This window comes from Diplotaxodon limnothrissa, linkage group LG18 (genome assembly GCF_057381915.1).
Source record: "Diplotaxodon limnothrissa isolate DT_005_m linkage group LG18, D_limnothrissa_male_GT1.1, whole genome shotgun sequence".
Classification (NCBI taxonomy): domain Eukaryota; kingdom Metazoa; phylum Chordata; class Actinopteri; order Cichliformes; family Cichlidae; genus Diplotaxodon; species Diplotaxodon limnothrissa.
The window spans coordinates 11227932-11249661 of record NC_140613.1 but is presented as its reverse complement, the minus strand read 5'-3'; the positions used below and the strand labels follow the sequence as shown (position 1 = coordinate 11249661).

Sequence of the window (21730 nt, the reverse complement as noted above, 5' to 3'; positions counted from 1 at the left end):
CATTATAACACATATTACATAAATACTTTATTATCCAGTCTTCAGACTTTATTACTTTGCAGCCACCTGTCTTCAGCACTAGAACAGTCCTATCCATGAACTTTCTTCATGGAGCTGTCATCTTTCTTACGTCATACTTTAGTCTAACACACTCTTATTGACATAACAAGTAAATAACACTATAACTATAACAAGATTTACATCACAGTTGTGTATCCTAAAGTAGGTGGGCACTCTTTCATACTAGCCATATTCTAATGAAAAATACAGTAATAAACTTGATCAAGAGCTTATCTGTAAATATTAAAAAGTTATCTTTACCTCCTAGGACCTGGCGTCCACATATGTGGACATCACATTTTCTGTTATTTAGACCAAAATACTCAAGGGCCTGATATCCACTTACGAGGACATTATACTGCTACTGTTATATTGAAATTTGAAACAAATATCCTCATATGTGGCTCTCATTTTTCTTAGAAACAAAAATCAGGTTAAACATTTTTTTTAAAAGCATGTGGGATAGTTGCATCAGATTCTGTGTAAATCTTAATGACCATACGCCATCCGAGATGACCAGATTGGACCAAAGTGAATTCACAATTAGCAGAAAAGCCTCTGCATGGATCATGTCAGTTTCATAAATGTGGGATTGAAAACCTTCACATGCCAGAAATAAAATTTTATATTTTACAATGCTTCTGTGAATTTCAATGAAGTTTACAGGTCTGACTGCCAGTGTTTGTAAATGTCAATTGATTCCCTTTATGTTGTTTTTTCTTCTTTTTTTTAGGGAAAACTTGGAGTTCCTGGATTGCCTGGTTACCCTGGAAGACAAGGGCCAAAGGTGTGTGACATAGATTTTCCCTTTTTATCCAATACTGAAGATAATTTCCAGCTTTTGGTGTTCAGTGTCTTGGTCAAGGGCAGTGTAGATGGTTGACAACACAGCATGACTGTCACTGTGTTTACTCACTATTCAGCTTCAGTATCAAGCTGTTTGTATGTGTGTATCTGTGCACAGACTCCATGTGTTTACATATATGAATGTACAGAAATCTATATTGATTTTCTCTATGACTTCACAACATTTTGTTGGCTGATCAGCACTGACCCATATCTAAACCTCTTACCACGTGCCTTTCAAAAACCTGATGACTCACACATTCATAAACACAAATCCAAGCAGACACCTACTGTACACTCTCCAGGCCTCTTTTAGAAGCCGTAACTGGCACGATCACCTGCTGTAGTCATCAGCTGTCCGCCCTCCTTAAAATCCAGGAATACTCCAACAGCTGACCATTGTGCCACGGCATCACTATCACAATGTGCTGCTGCAGCTGGTTCCTCTCTGCTGCTGTCAGCACTGACACCCTCGCACTGATACGATGGGTCAGATACAACTTGTCTTAGAGCATCCATTTAGGAACTGCTCTGTTAATGTCAGCAAAATGTGAGCTGTGGATATTCCTGAAATTGAGTAAGCTACAAAATACATTTGAAATTTCTAAACTGTATATTTCGGTAATTTGTATTTACTTTTTTAAATCATTTACTGTCTATGCTAACTAGAATGGAGCTTTTCAAGATTTGACATTTTACAATTGTGTAATAGACAGAGTACAGTAAAGGTTATTCAGTGCTAGTAATCATAGCAAAACCAACAAATATAGTCCTCAAAGGATAATAAAGACAACCTGACTTTTCAAATACATAGACTAAATATTTTTAAATAATTTTTTAATATATATTTGTCTGGAACCCAACCGTCCTTTTTGGACTTCCATAGTTCCCAAAAAGTAAATTCTGTTCCCAAAATAGATCATGTGCTGTATGAGACAGAACCTGCTCGTCCCATGTTTCCATTGCAAAGTATCAACAGTGTTATAAAATGTCAAATCGTCCTCAGGAGTATGTTCAGGGTCAAAGTCTTGGCCCATTAACAGCCTTTATCCCCCTCAATCAGCCTGTGCATGAATCCCTCCAATGGCTGTGTTTTTGGCTGCTGCACCCCATCACTCTCTGTTAACAGCTTTCCCACACTGTTAATTCTGGATGCCATTTGCAAGAGCTTCAGTAGTCTTATCTCCATGGTGCAAGTCGTGCTTGTCCAGTACCAGCTCTCCTTTCAGTTTACCATAACTGCACCTCTGTGAAAAACAAATTAAGCAGCATAGATGTCCCTTTCCTGCTGTCTCCACAATGTTGAGCTGTTTACTTCTTGCGTTTCTGCCCACGCTGCCCTGTTGTGGCGCCCTTGCCCATACTGCACAGAATTATTCCTTGTATACATATGCATGTGTGCAATAATGAGCACTATAGTGCATCATACTGTGCATCAGAGAGCGTTTTAAACTCAACACACCCATACATGCCCGTGACCTTGGAGCACAGCTGGGTCAGAGAAATGTTTAACTTAAATTGGTTGAACGTATAATTATGCTGCCTAATTCTGCATGAAGGGAAGCTATATTGGTAAGCTGCTTGGTACTCCTGTTAATTCATCCAACAGTGATTACACTCCTAGTATTTGTTTGACTGGCACCATTCTCATTATCAGACAGCACAGCCTGCAAAAGTCCACTAACTAAATTGCTGATGGGTAACAAAGAGAATCCACCGTTTCCGTTTTCTTTGTCTTTATTTACTCACACTGCCAGTTTTATCTTCCTCCTCACTAGACACTTTGCTAACAACCTAACAACACCTTTGTCTGTCTGTCTGTGTGTCAGAAAGTGTCAAAGTGACCGGGTTCTTTTGATGCCTTAAAAAGAAGGTGTTCATTTTTCTAAGGGGATGACAAACTATAAACTGCACACCCACTGATATGAATCGGCTGGCAAGTTAGTCTTTTATGTGGAAGGACTGTACAGTTTCTTATTAATTAGCCCTGTTCAGTAAAGTGCAAAAGGACTGCTGCTACTTCTTCTATAGTCTCACTGACATTGTTACAGGGCAGAGTGTTATTTTATGCTCCCGAATATGTGAATGTATTTCTCCTTTTGCTCACTCAGTCCTTCTCTCTGACTTTTTTTCTCTACTTGCCCTGCAGGGCTCCAATGGCTTTCCTGGATTCCCTGGGGCAAACGGCGAGAAAGGAACAAGGGTGAGGAAAAAAAAAAATTAAATACATGCATACAGAGTCACTCAGCTTTCCTAGTGATCAAGGGGCATCTTACATCTTAAAAGGACACACATACGATTAAACTTTGACACTGCTAGCCTGGATATGGTAGAAAACAAATAAATAGATCTGCCTACTCTACTGTGTGTGTTAAAAAAATCCCAACTTGATTCCAATACATTCAAATTAACTCTGAAATTTGTACAAAAATATGTACATGACCATCGGCTTCCAAAACAATCAATCTGCTGCTGTAAGAGCCTTCTGATATTGACTTGATGCATGCTCAATCATCCAGGTGAGTGAATCCCAAAATGTTTATTCTGTTCATCTGGACATCTGGCCATCCAACTGACTTCTTCAGTCTCAGGTGACTGCAGGTTTCCCCAACCTTATAAACAGTACATTTGCACAATAACTGAACCTAGCCTACCAAAGGGTCTGATTTTGACTCTTATAGCAATTTACTTTCTTTTAGCCACAGGATCAGTGAGGACTGTCATCCTATTTTATAACAAAGCTGTTGGAATGTCTTTGAGGTCAAGGCTCAGTGCAGGCTTTCAACACTAACTCTGTCGCGCTACAAAGGCCGTACCCAGAAGACTGCTGTAAAGATGTACTGTAGGTCTTCATGGAGGACTGACAACTATATTCAGCTGTGTGAATGAAACTAGTGAGTGTTTGAGCCAAAGGGATGAGAGTGAGGGTTTCAGAATGAAGCTGGTTATTATTGACAAGAGAAACTGCGCTCATACAGACATTGAGAAGCAGACATGCTCGGCCCCAGCATGCTAGAACCGACAGCTAGTTCAAACTGTCGAGTGTCTATGGGTAACCACTTACAGCATCAATTTGTTTATTTATTTTTGTCCTAAAGTGCTGTTTCCCTGACTCAAACTCCTGGAACAGTTGCTTCTGTCTGATGATGGCTCAGCTAAAACTTCCCAAACAGGATATTAAGAAGTATTAAATTAGGTGATGCATGGTTTTTGTCCTAAATCAAAACTTTTGTTTTTCTGTTTTCAGGGAATTGCTGGCAAATCTGGCCCTAGAGGGCAACGTGGCCCAACGGTAGGCAATTCATCTGTCTGCCAGCTCAGCCTGAGCTCTCCACATAAATGATGTATTGTGTTTAAATGAAAATCTCATCCTTTAAAGGGCTGTCTATGGGGTTTATGTGTTTTTTGTTTTCTGAAAAAGATATGCAGTAGGTAGAGAATTTTAGAGAGGGGCAGGGATGGCAATTGCCCTTAAATAAAATTATTCTTAGGATTTGCTTCTTATTGTTTTACGCTTTCTAAAACTGAACTTATTATTTCTGTAAATATATTTAATGAATTTAGGGTCCACGCGGTGGCCGTGGTGCTAGAGGACCAACAGGAAAGCCGGGTGCTAAGGTAAGTGCCCATTTCAGGTTTTTAAAGGCAGTTTGCCTGATATAAAATATCTCTTTATGTTTATGTTTTTGAATGGGGCATGATTAAAATCAGTAGTTTGGTACAGCTGCTATGTGAAATACATGTTACTGTGCTCACGTATTATACATAAGTTATTATACATAGTACTGTATGTGTGTCTGTTGAAAGTCTTACATAAATATAGAGCTACCTAAATATAAAATTATAGTGTATCAACATTATAAAACATAGTTCCCCTTTGGTAAATAAATGTGCATGCATGCACACCTTGACTTGATGTGTAACCTCAATATCAATGATTTGCATGAATTTGATTCATATTTCACACTACTTGTGTTGATGAAGTTCACAAAATTGCTCTGTACCCTGTCTATCTCCTCAGGGCAACTCAGGCAATGATGGACCTCCCGGCCTGCCAGGGGAGCGGGTTAGTATTAGATTTTGTTTGATCAGCCACTCTTGTTTTGCACACAGACTCTGTGACACCAAAAGTATATCAGGTGGATTGAACTTAAACTTGAACTCAGAGTAAATTGTAACTTTTTGTAATTTCAGTGAAGCGCTTAGATTTTAAATCCTTCGGCTAGTTAATTTTAAATGAGCAACCTTATACTTATTTGTGTAACTTAATTTGTGTCACAAAAAGCCAGCAAATTCATAATGAACGAGGCAGTGCTATTTATTTCTTAACAGCAACAGTGAAACAGCTAGGTTTCTCAGTGTGAATCTAATTATATTCCATTTACATGTTGTGGTTGTCATTCGCTATTCTGACTGCTTGATTTATTTTCTTTTCATTTCAGGGACCTCAAGGACCACAGGGACCTGTCGGTTTCCCTGGACCCAAAGGACCTAATGTAAGTAGCTGCTGTCAAGCTGTCAGTGAGCTGGCACCATCCACAACCATGTTGATGCTTTTCATGCAAGCTTTTCAAATATTAATACACACCTGATATCTTGATTCTTATGAACTATCCACCTGTTCAACTCCAGGGCCCACCAGGGAAAGACGGGCTACCTGGTCATCCTGGACAGCGGGGAGAAACGGTTAGTGGGTAGTTTTGTACATTAACACCTTGTGTTGTGATGTTGTGAAGTCACGTATTGCGTCTTTCAGCCTCTCAAATAGCTACAGTTAGTGTATTTCAATGATGTTGAAGTAAAGATTGGGGTCTTTTTACTTTTAATGAATACTTTTTTAAATGTTTTTTTACAAAAGGTAAACAAGTAACATCGCTAGGAGTAGCAGAAATAGGATATTGGCATGACAACGAGCTGATTAAGTGCAGCATCTGTAATGCTGAAGTCCACTCATTATCTTTTCTTGCTTCTTTAGTGGTATACAGTCCTATGTTGTCTAATTGGTTTTGTGTTTACATCTCCATAATTTGCTGTATTATGAGAGTCAGCACCTCTGATATTTTTAAGCATTACATTTTGTATGCATAAGGACTTCTTCTGCTTCTGAAGAAAGAACAACCAAACTTGGATCTTGTTTACTGCACAGGTTTTACAGGCACTTCATACTGAAAAAGCAAGTGACTGTCTATGTGTGTTTTTTAGCCTTCACTGAATAGTACTTTAAGTATTACTATGCAAGCACTTTTACAGTGGTATTAAAAAGGTTTGAAAAAGTCAAGATTTAACTTGCTTATACCTGCAGGTGCCAGATTTAAGGTGTGAGAAATATTTTGTCAGCTTAACTATACATTACAGTGTAGTGTAGTTAAAACTGACTTTCTTTATGACCTAATGTTTACCTATTGTACAACACAAAGATGTCAGTAAATCAAATATTAAAATTTGTCCAGTAATATCTTTGATATCTCTGACATCTTCCTCAGGGCTTCCAAGGGAAGACTGGACCTCCGGGGCCTGGAGGAGTGGTTGGACCACAGGTAGATATTCAGCGAATGTCATCATTACCTCCTCTGTTGTGCACATATATTCTGTGTCTCTAGTTTAGGAGTTATGGATTACAGAAATCTAGGTATATATCAGTAATAATAGCTTATCCTAAAAATAGTAATTAGAATGCATTAGATGGTGTTGCTGATCATCAATTTGGAGTTACTATGAAGACCCTGGAATTATAGGAATTATATTTTACATACATTTTATAGTTGATTAACCTTAATGTGTTGTGTTTGTCCTTGAAAGGGACCAACTGGAGAGACAGGACCAAGTGGAGAGCGAGGACACCCTGGCTCTCCTGGTCCACCTGGTGAACAAGGTCTACCTGGAGCTGCTGGAAAAGAGGGTGGAAAGGTAAATGACCATGCATTCAAATTCAAATAAATATAGGTCAAAACTTCTTTGATTATACAGAAAGCCTTGTTAAACAGTGCATCTGTCTACTTTAGTGTTATTTAAAATTATTGTTCTTTTAGCAACTTACAGAATTCATTTTTGTTCTTAACATGCTTTTTTCACCCCAGTTTAACAGCTTTGTAACCGACATATATTGGTATAATAGTGTGTAGGTAAACTGAAATACACTGATAAAACTATTTAACAACCACATGTTTCTTTTTTTGGGGTGGGAGGGTTGTTCAATATCCAGTCTGTGCTAGTCTTAATTATTCTTTGGATAGCTCTATGTTTACTGGCCTACATTTTCTTTTTTTGCCATTACATTTTAATCACTTGCTATTGTTCCCGCATAATTACGTATAATTTTAGCTGTTATCACGAGATCAATCTTTTTTTTTTCTGTCATTCTCACAGATTGAGCTCTTCTTTGTTTTCACATAAAGGAACTCTGCCTTTCATGATTACCCAATGTCAGTTAACTGACTTATTCTCTTTCCCTCTGTAGGGTGATCCAGGTCTTCAGGGTCCTAGCGGCAAGCCAGGACCTGCTGGCCTGAGAGGTTTCCAAGGTGCAAGAGGTCTTCCAGGGGCCATGGTAACACAGAGACCTCCCACAGATTAATACATTAACGCAAACATACTTAACATGTCCACATGAAACTGTGCCATCCCACATCCTGAGCATCCACCCAGCTGAATTTAGCTCCAAACTCCAATTACCAGGCTAACAACCTGCTGTTAAACCAAATGTCACACTTGGCAGTGGACCTGACTCAACGTTACAGAATGGGCTTTCATAGAACTGAGAGGATTCAGTAATACACAGATTGATATATTTTATCATTACTGGTGTCAGCAATTTTAAAAATATGTTTTGTTTTTTTCCAATGTGGCTATGACATAAAGAATGTCCCTCTAATCAGCACTATGCTGCATGTCGTAGGCATGAATTTCCTCATTTAGAATTGCACTAGTGGAGCTTATAAGGAATTCGTGTTTAGTTTTCTATCGAAGAATGAGTCAGATCCCTTTGATTCTGATTCAAACCCACAACTTACTGACTGCATCTCATGCACTCTAGCCTTCTGCATAACCTGAATTAATTCTCAATAAGAGTGGGTGTGAGTGAGAAAAAGTTCAAGGTCAGGGAGGATGCTGACTGAGGATCAACTTGAGGAACTGTGGTTGAAGCTCATTTCAAGGCTGACCATTAAGAGAGCGCATGACAGCACTGCTCAGACTTATTGCAGCCGTTATGTTTGTCCCATGTGTGCTAAGGAATGGCTTTCCTTTTATAACGAGAGTACACATATACTGTGTGAAAAAAAAACTCACACAACCTCCCACTCTGTCAAAGTGATTTCATCCACACACAGAAACAGACACACATGGATATGTGCACTTCTTGTATTAGTGAAAATAAAAGCATAAATCTTCAATTCAGTTCAGTTTTATTTATATAGTGTTAAACCACATCAACAGTTGCCTCAAGGCACTTTATATTGTAAGGTAAAGATCCTACAATAATACACAGAAAACAGAGAAAACCCCAGCAATCATATGACCCCCTATTAGTAAGCATCAGTGGGAAGAAAAAACTCCCTTTTAACAGGAAGAAACCTCCGGAAGAACCAGGCTCAGGGAGGGGCGGCATCATCCGCGACTGGTTGGAAGTGAGGGGAGGAAGACAGGAGAAAGGCATGCTGTGGAAGAGAGCCAGAGATTAATAATAACTAATAATTAAATGCAGAGAGGTGTATAAATGCATAGTGAGTCAAAAAGGTGACTGAAGAAGAAACACCCAGTGCATCATGGGAATCCCCCAGCAACCTACACCTATTAGAGCACATAAGGAAGGATTCAGGGTTACCTGATCCAACGCTAACTATATGATTTATCAAAAAGGAAAGTTTGAAGCCTAATATTAAAAATAGAGAGGGTGTCTGTCTCTTGAATCCTAAATGGAAGCTGGTTTCACAGAAGAGGGGCCTGAAAGCTGAAAGCTTTGCCTCCCATTATACTTTTAAATACTCTAGGAACCCCAAGTAAGACTGCAGTCTGAAAGTGTAGTGCTCTAATGGGGTGATGCGGTACTATAAAGTCATTAAGATAAAATGGGGCCTGATTATTCAAAACCTTTTATTTGAGGAGCAGGATTTTAAATTTGATTCTGGATTTAATAGGGAGCCAGTTAAGGGAAGCCAATATAGGAGAAATATGCTCTCTCTTTCTAGTCCCTGTCAGTACTCCTGCCACAGATAAACTCAAGGCTTTTCAGGAAGTTTTTTTTTTTTTTTTAGGACATCCTAATAATAATGAATTACAGCAGTCCAGCCTAGAAGTAATAAATGCATGAACTAGTTTTTCAGCGTCATTCTGAGACATGACATATCATTTCTCAATATTGTACAATATGGAAAAAAGCAATCCTACATATTTATTTAATATGCACATTGAAGGACATATTCTTATCAAAAACGACTCCAAAGTTCCTCACAATGTTACAAGATTCAAAGATAATGCCATCCAGAGTAAGCATCTGGTTAGATGCCATATTTGTAAGACTTTTTGGACAGAGTACAATAACCTCAATTTTATCTGAATTTAGAAACATAAAATTAGAGGTAATCCAGGTCTTTATGTCTGTAAGAAATTCCAAGTTTACCTAATTGGTGTGTGTTATCTGGCTTAATAGGAAGATAAAGTTGTGTGTCACCTGCATAGTAGGGAAAAATTATGCTATACCTTCTGATGCCTAAGAGAAGCATGTTAAATGTAAACACAATTGGTTCTAGCACATAACCCTGTGGAACTCCAAAATTAACCTCAGCGTGTAAAGAGGACTCTCCATTTATATGAATAAATTGGAGCCTATTAGATAGATATGATTCAAACCACTGCAGTGCAGTACCTTTAATACCTACAGGATGCTCTAATGCTCTAAAATGTTATGGTCAACAATGCTGAATGGTGCACTGAGGTCTAGCAGGATAAGCACTGAGATGTGTCCACTGTAGGAGGCCATAAAAAGATCATATGTAACCTTCACATACTGTTTTACAGCTAGTTTTTCAAGAATTTTTGAGATAAAAGGAAGGTTGGAGACTGGCCTATAATTACCTAAGACAGCTGGGTGAAGCGATAGCTGTTTAAGTAACGGTTTAAGTATTGCCAGCTTGAAGGCCTCTGGTACATTAGAGATAGGTTGATCATTTTTAAGACTGAAACATTCGTTATTGGTAGGACCTCTTTGAAATGACTGAAATTAACTCAGAAAGATCAGTTTGAGAAAAAGAGTTTAAATCTTTTTCCTTTTGCAGAGTAAGTGTAGACAGACACACACCACACACACGCACACACATACAAATATACATATTGCCACTGAGCACACACAGTTTATTTTTCTTTTTTTATGGGCATAGAGACACACACACACACACACACTCTTCATCACATCGCTCAGTCTTAAAGAAAGGCATAGTGATGATATATGAGCCAATAAATAACTTTTTGTCTGTCCAGCAAAGAAAGATCCTTCCAGTCTTCTAATGCACCGTGGTGAAATGTGGAAGTGGAGAGCCTGCTTGGCAGCCTCTGCACCCCCTGGCTCTGTTGAAGCTTATAAATTAGTTATTATAATGAAAGTCTGGTGAACTGTGTTTTCCATAAGCAGTCTCAGCCTCCTGGCGCTGTGATTCAGCACAGGATTTGACATTCAAGGACCAAGATCTTGAAGAGATGACAAAATGCCAGAGATAAATGGACTATACCTGAACTTGTAGCCCACCTTGGCCTCGTTTTTTTTTTTTTTCTTTTTCATTTTCTCTGATGCTTCTTGAAATTATTCCTGTTATATTAATAATGTAAATATGCCTACAGAAGAAGCTGTATCACGAATTATTAACTAAGAGATACATTTTCTCTGGTGGAGAACTGAACTTAAGTAAAAGTTTCGTGCTATAATGAATTAATTTAATCAGTTCCTTTTTTTAGCATGGATTTCAGGCAAATCTCCTCACTAACTGTTACTCCTTCCAAATAATCATTAACAGGATGTAAATTACCACCAGGCTGAAAATGCCCTTTCTGATTGAAGTTTCATACCACTTTTACTGAGTGTCATTAAGTTTTGTTTTTTCACGGGTATTCATTTGCTTTATTAAAGCTTTTTGAAAGAAAACCTTTAAAAGACTCTAAAATTGAGGATTAAAAACATGCACAATTAGCCAAAACTGGCTACTATTTGGTAGTCAATTCAATCAAAGCATCCCATAACTAAAATGTACAAACAGATACTGAATTAGTAAATAGTTGTTTCATCCTTACTTGATTATTTATGATTCAATTTTTCTCCTAATTGCCAGTTATGCTATGATTTTCTAGAGCCAAGCCCTCCTTATGTGCGTGCTCATACACAGTTCAAGCATGCGTATCTACTTACATGCATACATCCACACAGTAATGTTCAGAGGCCCATTTGACAGCTGTGATTACTGCTCTTTGAATAGCATTGAGTGGCAGCCTGCAGTGAGTGAGATCTAACCCTCTCCTGTCCTCTGCTTTCAGGGTCCAGGTGGCTTAAAGGGAGGAGAAGGGCCTCAGGGTCCCCCTGGCCCCATCGTAAGTAGCCTGTTACTATGGTTACCTCATCTCTCTTGCTACAGAGATTGCAGCGAAAAGTAGCTGGTGCTATTGGAGAATGGAGTCACACATGCTGTGCACAGCTCCGTACTTTGGTCATCCAGCAGCACGTGCTATATAAGCTGCAGTGTGGAGGGTGGTAGAACCAAGTGGGGTGGTACGATCGAATTCTGTGACATCATTGCTTAAATGATGAAGTACATATTCAATATGAATTCAATTCAATATTCAGGGCCAAATGGCATTTTTAATTTCTGTTTTCTTTGTTTAGTTTAGTTTATGGCTAAGAAAGAAGTAAAGCTACTTCTTTTGTCATAAACTGGATGGTAAAAAGTCTCTGTCCTAAGTTACGCTATAGAGTATATATGTCTTTGCTAATGCTGTTCTTTCTTCTCACTGCATTTCACGCCTCAGACTGGTGTTTATTGTTCAGTATAAAAATAATAATTTTTTAAATTTATGTAGCATATAAATCTCTGTACCACAATTTGAGAAAAAAAACTCTGCTTGATTTATAGTGTTTTGTCCAACACCTTTGCTTGAATAATGATCTAACCACTGCCTAATTGCTTAATCGAACAGCAATTCATCCCTGTTACTCGATTGGTCACAAATGTCTCCCTCTAATACTTATTCGTTGCTATAGCAACTGCCGTTGCACAGTTTTCACTCAAATGACAATTCCAAGAAAAGAAACAAAGTTTATCTTTCTGTAATGAACTCATTTTTTTTCATTCAGCATCGATCACAGTAAAGAATCATATACACTATAGCAGGAATGTCATCGCACTTGCTCATACATACTTTGTGGCCCTGAAAAGAAGCAAAATTGGGTGGGTAATCTAAAAAAAAAGTAGGGCACTTTTACTCTGCCTTTGTCTCTAAGCCCCTCAGTTTGCGATATATGCAATGAAAAGCCTCAGGAGCTCCAGCGGTGATTTTGTACAGAAAGCTGACTGACAGGCTGCTTTGAACTGGCTGACATTTTGTTCAAGCGTTAAACATGGGCTCCCGATAATTGCCCCTGCTCACCAGCGACAGAGCAACACCAGATTAGATGACAGCGGATATGCAGAGCACTGATGAAAAGATGATGAAAGTGAGAAGAGGGGCGTTCTCTGAAGGAGTGAAACCATTTCCACAGCGAAATGAGATAGTTTTCTTAAATTGGCTTGAAAGCAAGCCATTGGATGGAAACGTGTGATAGAGTGTTTTGGTAGATTTCAAAAAAACTCCTTAAAAGGAGTCCAGTGTGCAATGCCCACGCACACAAGAGATGTGATATTTTCCTTCATCGATTTCCTGCCAGAGTTTGAGCTGCTGTTGTTCTGTGGGAACATGTGTGAGTTCCGTGTGTGCGTTTCTTTTCTCGTCTGTGTGTTTGAAAGAGACTGATCAGGAAAGAATAGCACAGGAAAAAAAGAAAGGATGAATGCGACAAGTCACAAACTTTACGAGAAAAACATGGGTGAAATGAAAGGGCGGGAAATGGACTGAAAAAGTATAAAGTTATTTGAGTCAAAGGAATGTGTGTGTGCTTGTTTGTGCATGTGTGTCATCGTGGCCAAGTTGGCAGGCTGTGGATGACAGTTTGGAGCTTGGAGTGTGTCACCAGCAATGTCTATCATGAAACGGGCCAGGCATATGAGTGCCAGGTGGCATCTCACATCAGCAGCTGAATCAGAGTGTGTGTTTTTCGTGTGAATCAGTCCGAAGCTTTGGCCTGTACACATGCACATTTAATTTTATTTGAAAGCGGCTCTACCCAGACCTTCCCTGGGTAAGGGAATGCCAAAAAGACCTCGTGATCAACAATGTAGTTGCAGTTCATGTGATTTGGGGTACCTACACAGTGATGAGCACCCACCTGGGAATAGTGAAGAGCAGGGTAATAAGGCATGCTGATGTGGGGAAAATGGTGAGACCTTCCAAAAGGCCTTGGCTGGGGAAAGCAGCTCCGGCCTATTAAATAGATAAGAGTGTTCATCAGTGGCTCCCTTCATAGGTAAGCTTTGAGGCTGTCAGCAGGGTCAGTGTAATTTTAGAATGGTTATCAGTTAATGGCTATATTTCTAGCATGTCACAGCTTATAGTAATGCTGCGGTTAGTTACTGTGGTTAGTACTTCTAACAATGAAATAAAAACTTAAATATTTGCACCAGACTGCAAATGCTACCATCGTCTTGAGGGAAAACTTAGTTGTTGTATGTGCACAGATAATAGGCTTTTATGTTTGTGATGTTTTTCATTCAAATCTTCTTCACATTATCGTGACAATATTCTCCAGGAATCCTATTCCTTCAAAATTTCTTTAAAGTAAACTAACAGGCTAGAGCTAATCCAGTTAAAAAAAAACATGGCGTTTAAATGTCTTGACTCTTTTTTTGTCATTTGTGGGTCTCGTAATAGGGACAGAAAGCGACAATAATATAACCGGCAACTGTGAAATGGCTGTAACGTAATCTGACAGAGGAGTCCAGCAGGCTGAGATTGTTATTCTAAGTGTCTGAGATTGCTTTTTGACATTATCCTGTCATGCACGTCATGCATGTCATGCATGTCGCATATACTGATGCCACGTCAACAAAATAGCTTTAGCTAATAATATTATCTCTACTCTGTCTACAAAGGGTCTCTTTATTCTTAGAACCAAATGTGTTTTTGTTGGAGTTTTTTTATTTTACTTTTTTCGCCTGTTTGACAGGTAGTAATCATTTCAGTCAAAAGGGTCATAGTGGTCTACTAGTCCCAGAGTTGTCAGATAGGAATGTTTCCATCCATTTGTCCATCCACAAGTAGACACAAGTGAAAACCTTAAAATATATTGGGAATCAGTATATTGCCAACCACGCACAAACATGAACTGTGATTTAACATTTTTAATATCTATCTATCTCACATAACACACGTAAGATTTCTTTTTGCTCTCTAACTCTATAACAGAACTCTGTCTTATTTAGACAGCTCTCTCAAACTATCATTCGGGTTTATACCATTGTCTTTCTATAGCAATTAGCCTCTTACAATATTTCTGATTCCTGACTCTGAAGGAGTCCCTTACATTCTGCTTTTAGAGAACAGTCTAAACATGTCTTATATGCAGCCAATCCAGTCAAAAGTATTGTGTTTTTTGCTTAATAAGAGACAGATTTCAAGTATTGCTCTCTTTGATACTTTAGACATGAAAATGTGCCTTGAAGTTTAAAATACCAGAATTTTCTTTCTAGGCAGACTTTCAAATCAATTTACCCTTTTAAGCTTAAGTCTGGACAAAACACACTTGCTTTTTGCTCAACTGTTTCTTAGCTTTACTGTAGCAAATTGCATTTTTGAGTAAGACAGCAGTGACTGATGAGTGTTTGTTTACAGGGTTCTCCTGGAGAGAGAGGTCCTGCTGGCTCCGGAGGTCCCATTGGTCCCACAGGACGCAATGGTCCTCAAGGACCACCTGGCCCTGCTGGAGAAAAAGGGGGTCCTGTGAGTTTTTTTTCTCAATTTTACTTGGTGAAATACCTATTTAAGTTCAATATATCAAGATTTTACAATATTGTGCAAATTATGTTTTAGGGAGAGAAAGGTCCCATGGGTCCTGCTGGCCGTGATGGCATTCAAGGTCCTATTGGTCTTCCTGGTCCAGCTGGTCCACAGGGTCCTCCTGGTGAAGATGGTGACAAGGTGGAGCAAAGTTTTAATACCTTAAAACCTAGAGTTGATTGATCTTTATATTTGCTACAGGGAGTTATAATGTTTTGTTTGTTAAAAACAAAAGCTTTTAAGTTCTTGGTTAAAGATAAAAACAGAGAAATGAAAAAAAAAACTACCATTTTATAACCTCAAAGAGAGCTGTCAGCTTCAACTATGAACTCCTCTTTATTCTAAAGTATTCTTGTATCAATGTGAGGCCAGCTGTCCGACAGCTAAAACTTGGCCAAAAGTGGGTCATGCAGCAGGGCAATGATGCCAAGCACAGCAGAAAATCTCCACAGAATGGCTGAAAAAGGGAAAAAATCAAATTGTTACAGTGGCACAGTCAAAGTCCAGACCTCAGCCTGAAATGTAACCTTAAGAAAACTGTGCATAAATGAATGCTCACAAAAATCAGTGAACTGAAGCAAGTTTGTAAAGAAAACAGAGACACAGTTCCTCCAAAACAATGTGAGAGACTGATAAAGTCATACAGAAAATGAATATTTGAAGTTATTCCTGCTAAAGGTGCTACAAGCTATTAAATCTGTTCACAGGACTATATTTATTCATTTATTTATTTTTTTTAACTATACTTAACCACAAGCTTGTTATGACAGCAATTACTCCCGATAGAATCTTACATTAAGTAAACAAAATAAGCACACACTAACGGCTTTAGAAATCTTCTTAAATGCAAATAGACAAACAAATCCATGTACTGAAATAGCCAGTTGTTTACACATCCTGTGTACCCTGAGGCCAGCAAATCCCACATCCACACTTGATACACTGAACCAGAAATTTGCATTTTTACATTTGTAACCATGACACCCTCTTCAATCCCAGTCACGTCTTCTGCCACAGCATTTTGTCAATCATAGAGCCAATGGGGTTAGACAGGGAGCCAATCAATTAATTACAAACACTCACCCAAGGTCTTTGTGGGCCAATCAAATTAGATTCTCTTGAGAAATATTTACTGCCTAATCATGGTAAAGGTGACACTTTAAGATATTAGACTTTGACTAAACATGGAGGAGAGAGATTTGAGCTCTGCTTTGTCTGTATGTGCTTGTTACACTGCAGGGAGAAGTTGGTGGACCTGGACAGAAAGGAAGTAAAGGAGACAAGGGTGAACTTGTGAGTCTTTTTCTTTCCCTCTCGCTCTCTTTTAATGAAGTTTTATGTCACAGATTCATTCAAATCAGTGAGTTTTATTACAATTCATGTTAAATAACCAAAGATGCTGATTTCACCACTGAATTGAGTAGAACAAAAGGAATAGATTGCTAGAAAATGTTTCTTATTTTGCCCTAAAAAGTCTGCAGCATATAAAATACTAGCTGAAGTGCTGCTATGTTTACAAAATGGTTACTTAGTTTGTAATAAGAATTGCAGCGTGTTCTGTCCTCATCTTAAACGCTTGTATTTTTTCAGTTGACTTTTGTTTGTCCTCACACGCATCACGTCAAATACATTCCAGATTGAATTAGATTTTTCAAATGTCATTATTCCAGGTAGACAGTGTGTGATGGAGATCAGGTTTAGCAGGCAACTGCCCTATATTTCATTGCTCGATTCAGATGGCGTGTCTATCATGTACATCTTAATAATCAGCTTCCCCCTGTTTGTAGGGTCCACCAGGCCCAACTGGTCTCCAGGGTGTAGTTGGAGCTCCTGGTCCAGCTGTGAGTATCTCATCCTCTGACCATCTAATGTCAAAGTTTATTCTCTGAAGTATTTTCATACACCGATAAGAATGTAATCCTAAAACATTAAAAGTTACACGAATACCCATTTATACTGTACTAAAATCCACTCCGAATATTGCTTTCTGTTTTCACAAAACTTTCCAACCTTTATTTCACCTTTCGTGAATTTTTAAAGACTTTCTTACCATCATTTGTGATGCCTACAGAAGTAAGTGCTGTCTTCTTAATGTCATCTCTTCATTACCATACTGGCTTCTGGGTAAGAACAGTGAAATGGGAAATCAGATTTTAAAAACATTTTTTTTTTCAAAACAAGCCCCCATGAAGACAGGGAGGGTGTAATAAGACCAAAAGGCTGCCGGCTGAAACTTGTTATCTCCAGACCTGCAGTCCAATAATGACGTGCCATTGAATCGTGTCTCGTTTTGAAGGACGACACCTTTTTATTGATTCATCATCAGCAACACTCTGATATGAGCAAAAGTTACTCTATGCAGGTTTTTGCTTAACCATTTCTTGCCGATTGTATGATAATCAGTTAAATGGGTTGTTTAAGTGTTTAGATATATTTAAAAACTGGACACTTGAGTCATAATTGTGCTTGCTTGGAGACCCTTGGTTTAATAAACAATATTTCATTTCCCAGATGGACAGAAATTAACAACTGTTCAGGCAGGTCAGGGCCATATTATGCAAGCACTATTATTTTTTTTACTCTTGCCTCTGCAGTCCAAAAACCTTTGGCTGCAGTCCCTGTTCATTTTAATATTCCCCATCCTTTTATCATTGTAATGCTGCACAAATTTCCTTTTAATTACAACTTTTAGTCCTGTATTAGAATCGGGGTACCAAAAAGACTTTTTCATAAAAGACAGCTTTTATCCCCCATCAATTAAAATGCAATTACAAATTTGGTATTTGTTATCCTGGAAACTCATGCAAAGCATTACGCTTGTGACCTTGCGTTTACAAAACAGGCTTGCACACAGCAATAATGTGCCAGTCAGTGCACCAGTCATTTCCTTATATTGAGTTCTATGGCACCAGACCTAGCTGAGAATACTGCCTTGTACGGTGCAGAACATCCTCTACTCTTCCATCTCATTAACACAACAGGGAAAGTCCTGTTTCTACAATAGCTGATGGCCCGAGGGCAACTAACAGCTCATTGCTGTAAATTATCAGGCCTTAACAACCATTCTAGCACAAATCCAGCATCTGCAGGGCTCTGTGGGGGCTAGAATAGACCTAGTGAGACGGATTGCCGTGAGCAGGTAGTGCTCCCGAGCTGCATAACAAATTATTTAACAGTTGTTTGTCCTGGTGAGTCAGTCTGCTCATGTGTATTCATATCTTCATAACTGAGTCCTGACTCGTGCTGTGTAGTTTTAACATCGTCTGCTCTGTTTTTATTATTGCATGTCTGAATGCTGTTATCACTTGTGGCTACACTATGTACCCCACTTTTCAATCCTGGAAAAATGCTTGTGTATGCTGGCAAAATGAACGATCCAATTTCCTTCTCTGCTAAGGCTTAACAAGATTTACAGCAGCTCAGTCACTGGTGCTGTTGTCTTCAAGATGCAACTGAGGTCAAGCATTCGTAATGAAACAGTCTATGGCAAAGCAGTATTGATCTTCATCAGGATGTGGTGAACATCCTGTCCTACAAATGTGCTCTTGTTTAGCAGCGGCTTATAAGAAGACAAAAAAATGAAGTTGACAAGAGCAATCTTGGAAATGTCACTTTTGAGAGGACAACACATTTTTAAGATATGAAAAAGCTTATTTCTAACATAATGTAAGGAAAACAAAAACCCCACAAGAGCCACTTAGATTTATTTCATGAACAATCTAAACATAAATTTTGCGAGATCCATTTCAGGTATGTCATAAATTACACCTCCCCGAGCATGCGTTTGGTGCCTGCAGATCTAAGCACAACCACAAGTAACTATGCTGAATCATATCTCATTCAATTGCACCAGCTACACTTTTTACATTTAAACAGATCCATGCAAAAATTAGTACGGAGTCTTAAAAATATAAATGCTCTCAGCTAGCAGTTTTAGAGCACGTAATTATGCACCGACTTGTGCTGATTGAAGTCCTACCAAAGCATTTTTCTAATTAGGACTTCAGTGTGAACTGAAAATTTCAAGTTGTTTCTGACTGAGATCTTTAATTCAGAGAGCAGAGAGCAGTATGTAAGTTATGCTAAACATACTGTTACAGTTCATAGTTAGCTTTTGCATTTCTTTTCATAAATTACACTTCAAATAAAACTTTATTTATATACTAATTAATTAAGACTAGATGAAGGTCAATCCAAGGTAAAAGATGGACAGTACTTAAAGTGTCTCTGCAGACCTTTTTTATTTTTACATCCCAGTTTTTCTGTTTAACTGGAAGGAAAAGTGGAGAGTTTCAACATAATATAGTATTCAGTAAAGGTTTATACTTGTTTTTATACTTGTATTAAGTACAATTGTACCCAAAAATTGCCATTTGTTTCATTGCTTATGATGAATTGACATAAGAAATTCACCAGTGTTGGACTGTTTTCACGTGACACAAGAAGTAAGCTTCATACTTAGATGGTGAGCTGTTATTGCGTTTTCTATCTGTTTTGGCAGGTCCGGATAGTTTCTTCCAGCAAAAGCCTCTATTGCTCTGATTCAAGGGCACGGATGGTGCCAACACATATACGGAGGTTGCAGGCTGTGCATGCAGTGTTACAATGAATAACAAATTATGTAGCAGTTGAGGTCAAGCACTCGACATAGAGACACAATTCTTTTCTAGTCTCCCCAAGGAGATGTTCAAACAGTTAGATTTGTGACTTTTTTTTTTCTTGAAGTCACTTTAACTTTAGTCCACCTCCTTGTAATCACCTAATATTTCCTTCTAAACTGTTCTGCATTCAGTACCATAGCCTGAAGCGTCCTACATGTCCCAGGGCTCAGTAAGAGCTCCTCAAGCACTTTCAAGTGCTGACATGCGTTTGAACTGAAAACTCCCAGTCTGTCAGCACTTCACTCTTTCCCCACAGTCTCTTATTTCCATCCTCCGTAGCTCTGTGCACCTCTGGCTTCAGAGATGAAGTCAGCATCTTTCACATACGCTGTTTACCATAACCCTTTGGCTATACTGTACTCCATCCTGCATTCCCTGATGAGAAGCTTTGGTAGGATGGCTGCTCCCCTGGTAGACGAGCAGCACAATGTATCAGTGTTTAGAACTGTTGTCTCTCTCTGGTCCATTCCTGTCGCAAGTTTAATTTTCCTCCTCACACAGTCCTCTGAAAAACCAAACAATCAAACTTCCACATGTTGGTTGACTGTGCATTTTAAATAGTCTGTGAGTGAAGTGAGATAGACCGTTGACCTGTCATGGGTGCATTCTAATCACTCCAAGAACCCTGGGGAACAATATGTTGGTTCTCAGCATTGATGGATTGATAAAACTGCAGTAAAATGTCCTTCAAAAAACCATTCAAGTACTGTAACTGTCCATCCTAATCTGTGATTGAATGTGCGTATCGACCCACCATCTCCCGTCTGAGCTTGGATATACTCTGTAACCATGAAATTGATTAGAAGAATGAGAAAAAAATCCCAGTTAATGATTGTAGAATTGCACTTGGTCAGTGGGAGTGAGAGTAAAGGTGTTTGCATGTCTTGCACTTTAACCTCTAACAGGGCAGTGATGGTGAAGCTGGACCGAGAGGACAGCAGGGTATGTTTGGCCAGAAAGGAGATGAAGGACCAAGAGGATTCCCAGGTTTACCCGGACCCATTGGACTGCAGGTATTCCCAAAATCTGAGGAAATCTGAAACTTTTATATCTATATTTTGACTGTCTAACTCTCGTTCTCTAAACGCATGACAACCAGGTCACGTTGAACAGTGCCTCATAGGTATGTTCATTTCTTTCCCTTGTCAAAGCCATCCAGAGCAGAATGACTTCTTCCACACCCCTAAAACCGACAACATTTCATCTCTCCTTACATCATTTACATTACATCAAAACAAAGCATAATTTATTAATGCAGCCTTGACTCCTAATAGCACTTTGTATTGCTCCTGGGCAAATAATGCTTTTTCCCCTTCAAGGACTTTTCTTAGCATAGACTGTGCTAAAAAATCCATCACCATTGTGAACATTTTTGCATTTGGCATTTTGCCGCAACATTAGTGGTGGAGGAGAGACTGCCATTGGTTTTTCCACTCAGGCTACATTATTATCATGCAGTAAACCGCTCCCCTCTAGTACTCTCAGGTCTAAGTAAGAGACCAGCTGCTGTGGTATTTGACCAAGTATTTAAATCAATGTACGGTAAATCCATTTATCTTTTGCAGATGTTTTTTTTAATGGGCATATTACAGTAAAGATAAAATATTTGGTCCTTAGAAGATTCAGAAAAAAAGGACAGCAATTTGCTTTCAATGAGAATGTCAGGGGTGTTGTAGGACTTAGACCAGGGGGTTAAACATAAGGCCCGGGGACAGATGCAGCCCAGCAAACACACCGGTCCAGCTAATTGGACAGTATGGATGTTTTTTGCAGTGGGTTCATAGAGAAAAAAAGACAATTTTCACTTATTGACTGTAAACTTTATATTTTATAATTATGGGACACAGTGAACAATGAACTACCAGAACTTTTATTATGTAGTGTCACTGGTCTGGCCCGCTTAAGATGAAAGTAGCCAAAATGTGGCTCACAATGTAAAATGAGTTTGAATTGACACACTTCTTGTTTTGCATATATAACAAGTGACCTTACAAATTACTGGTGTGTCTGAAAATTGCTTTATAAAACTGGACTGG

General features: G+C 38.7%; 1 protein-coding gene across 1 annotated transcript in view; it reads left to right on the top strand.

The window, feature by feature from the left end:
• The window catches only part of LOC146613147 (collagen alpha-1(XI) chain-like), a 79164-nt gene that overhangs the window by 41026 nt on the left and 16408 nt on the right, over positions 1-21730 (top strand). Inside the window, exons 31-46 of the mRNA XM_085377148.1 lie at positions 794-847; positions 3056-3109; positions 4154-4198; positions 4471-4524; positions 4928-4972; positions 5349-5402; positions 5539-5592; positions 6390-6443; positions 6706-6813; positions 7364-7453; positions 11425-11478; positions 14869-14976; positions 15067-15174; positions 16273-16326; positions 16821-16874; positions 20600-20707. Of these exons, the coding sequence (XP_085233274.1) occupies positions 794-847; positions 3056-3109; positions 4154-4198; positions 4471-4524; positions 4928-4972; positions 5349-5402; positions 5539-5592; positions 6390-6443; positions 6706-6813; positions 7364-7453; positions 11425-11478; positions 14869-14976; positions 15067-15174; positions 16273-16326; positions 16821-16874; positions 20600-20707 (1098 nt within the window). The remainder of the gene's footprint in view (positions 1-793; positions 848-3055; positions 3110-4153; positions 4199-4470; positions 4525-4927; positions 4973-5348; positions 5403-5538; positions 5593-6389; positions 6444-6705; positions 6814-7363; positions 7454-11424; positions 11479-14868; positions 14977-15066; positions 15175-16272; positions 16327-16820; positions 16875-20599; positions 20708-21730) is intronic.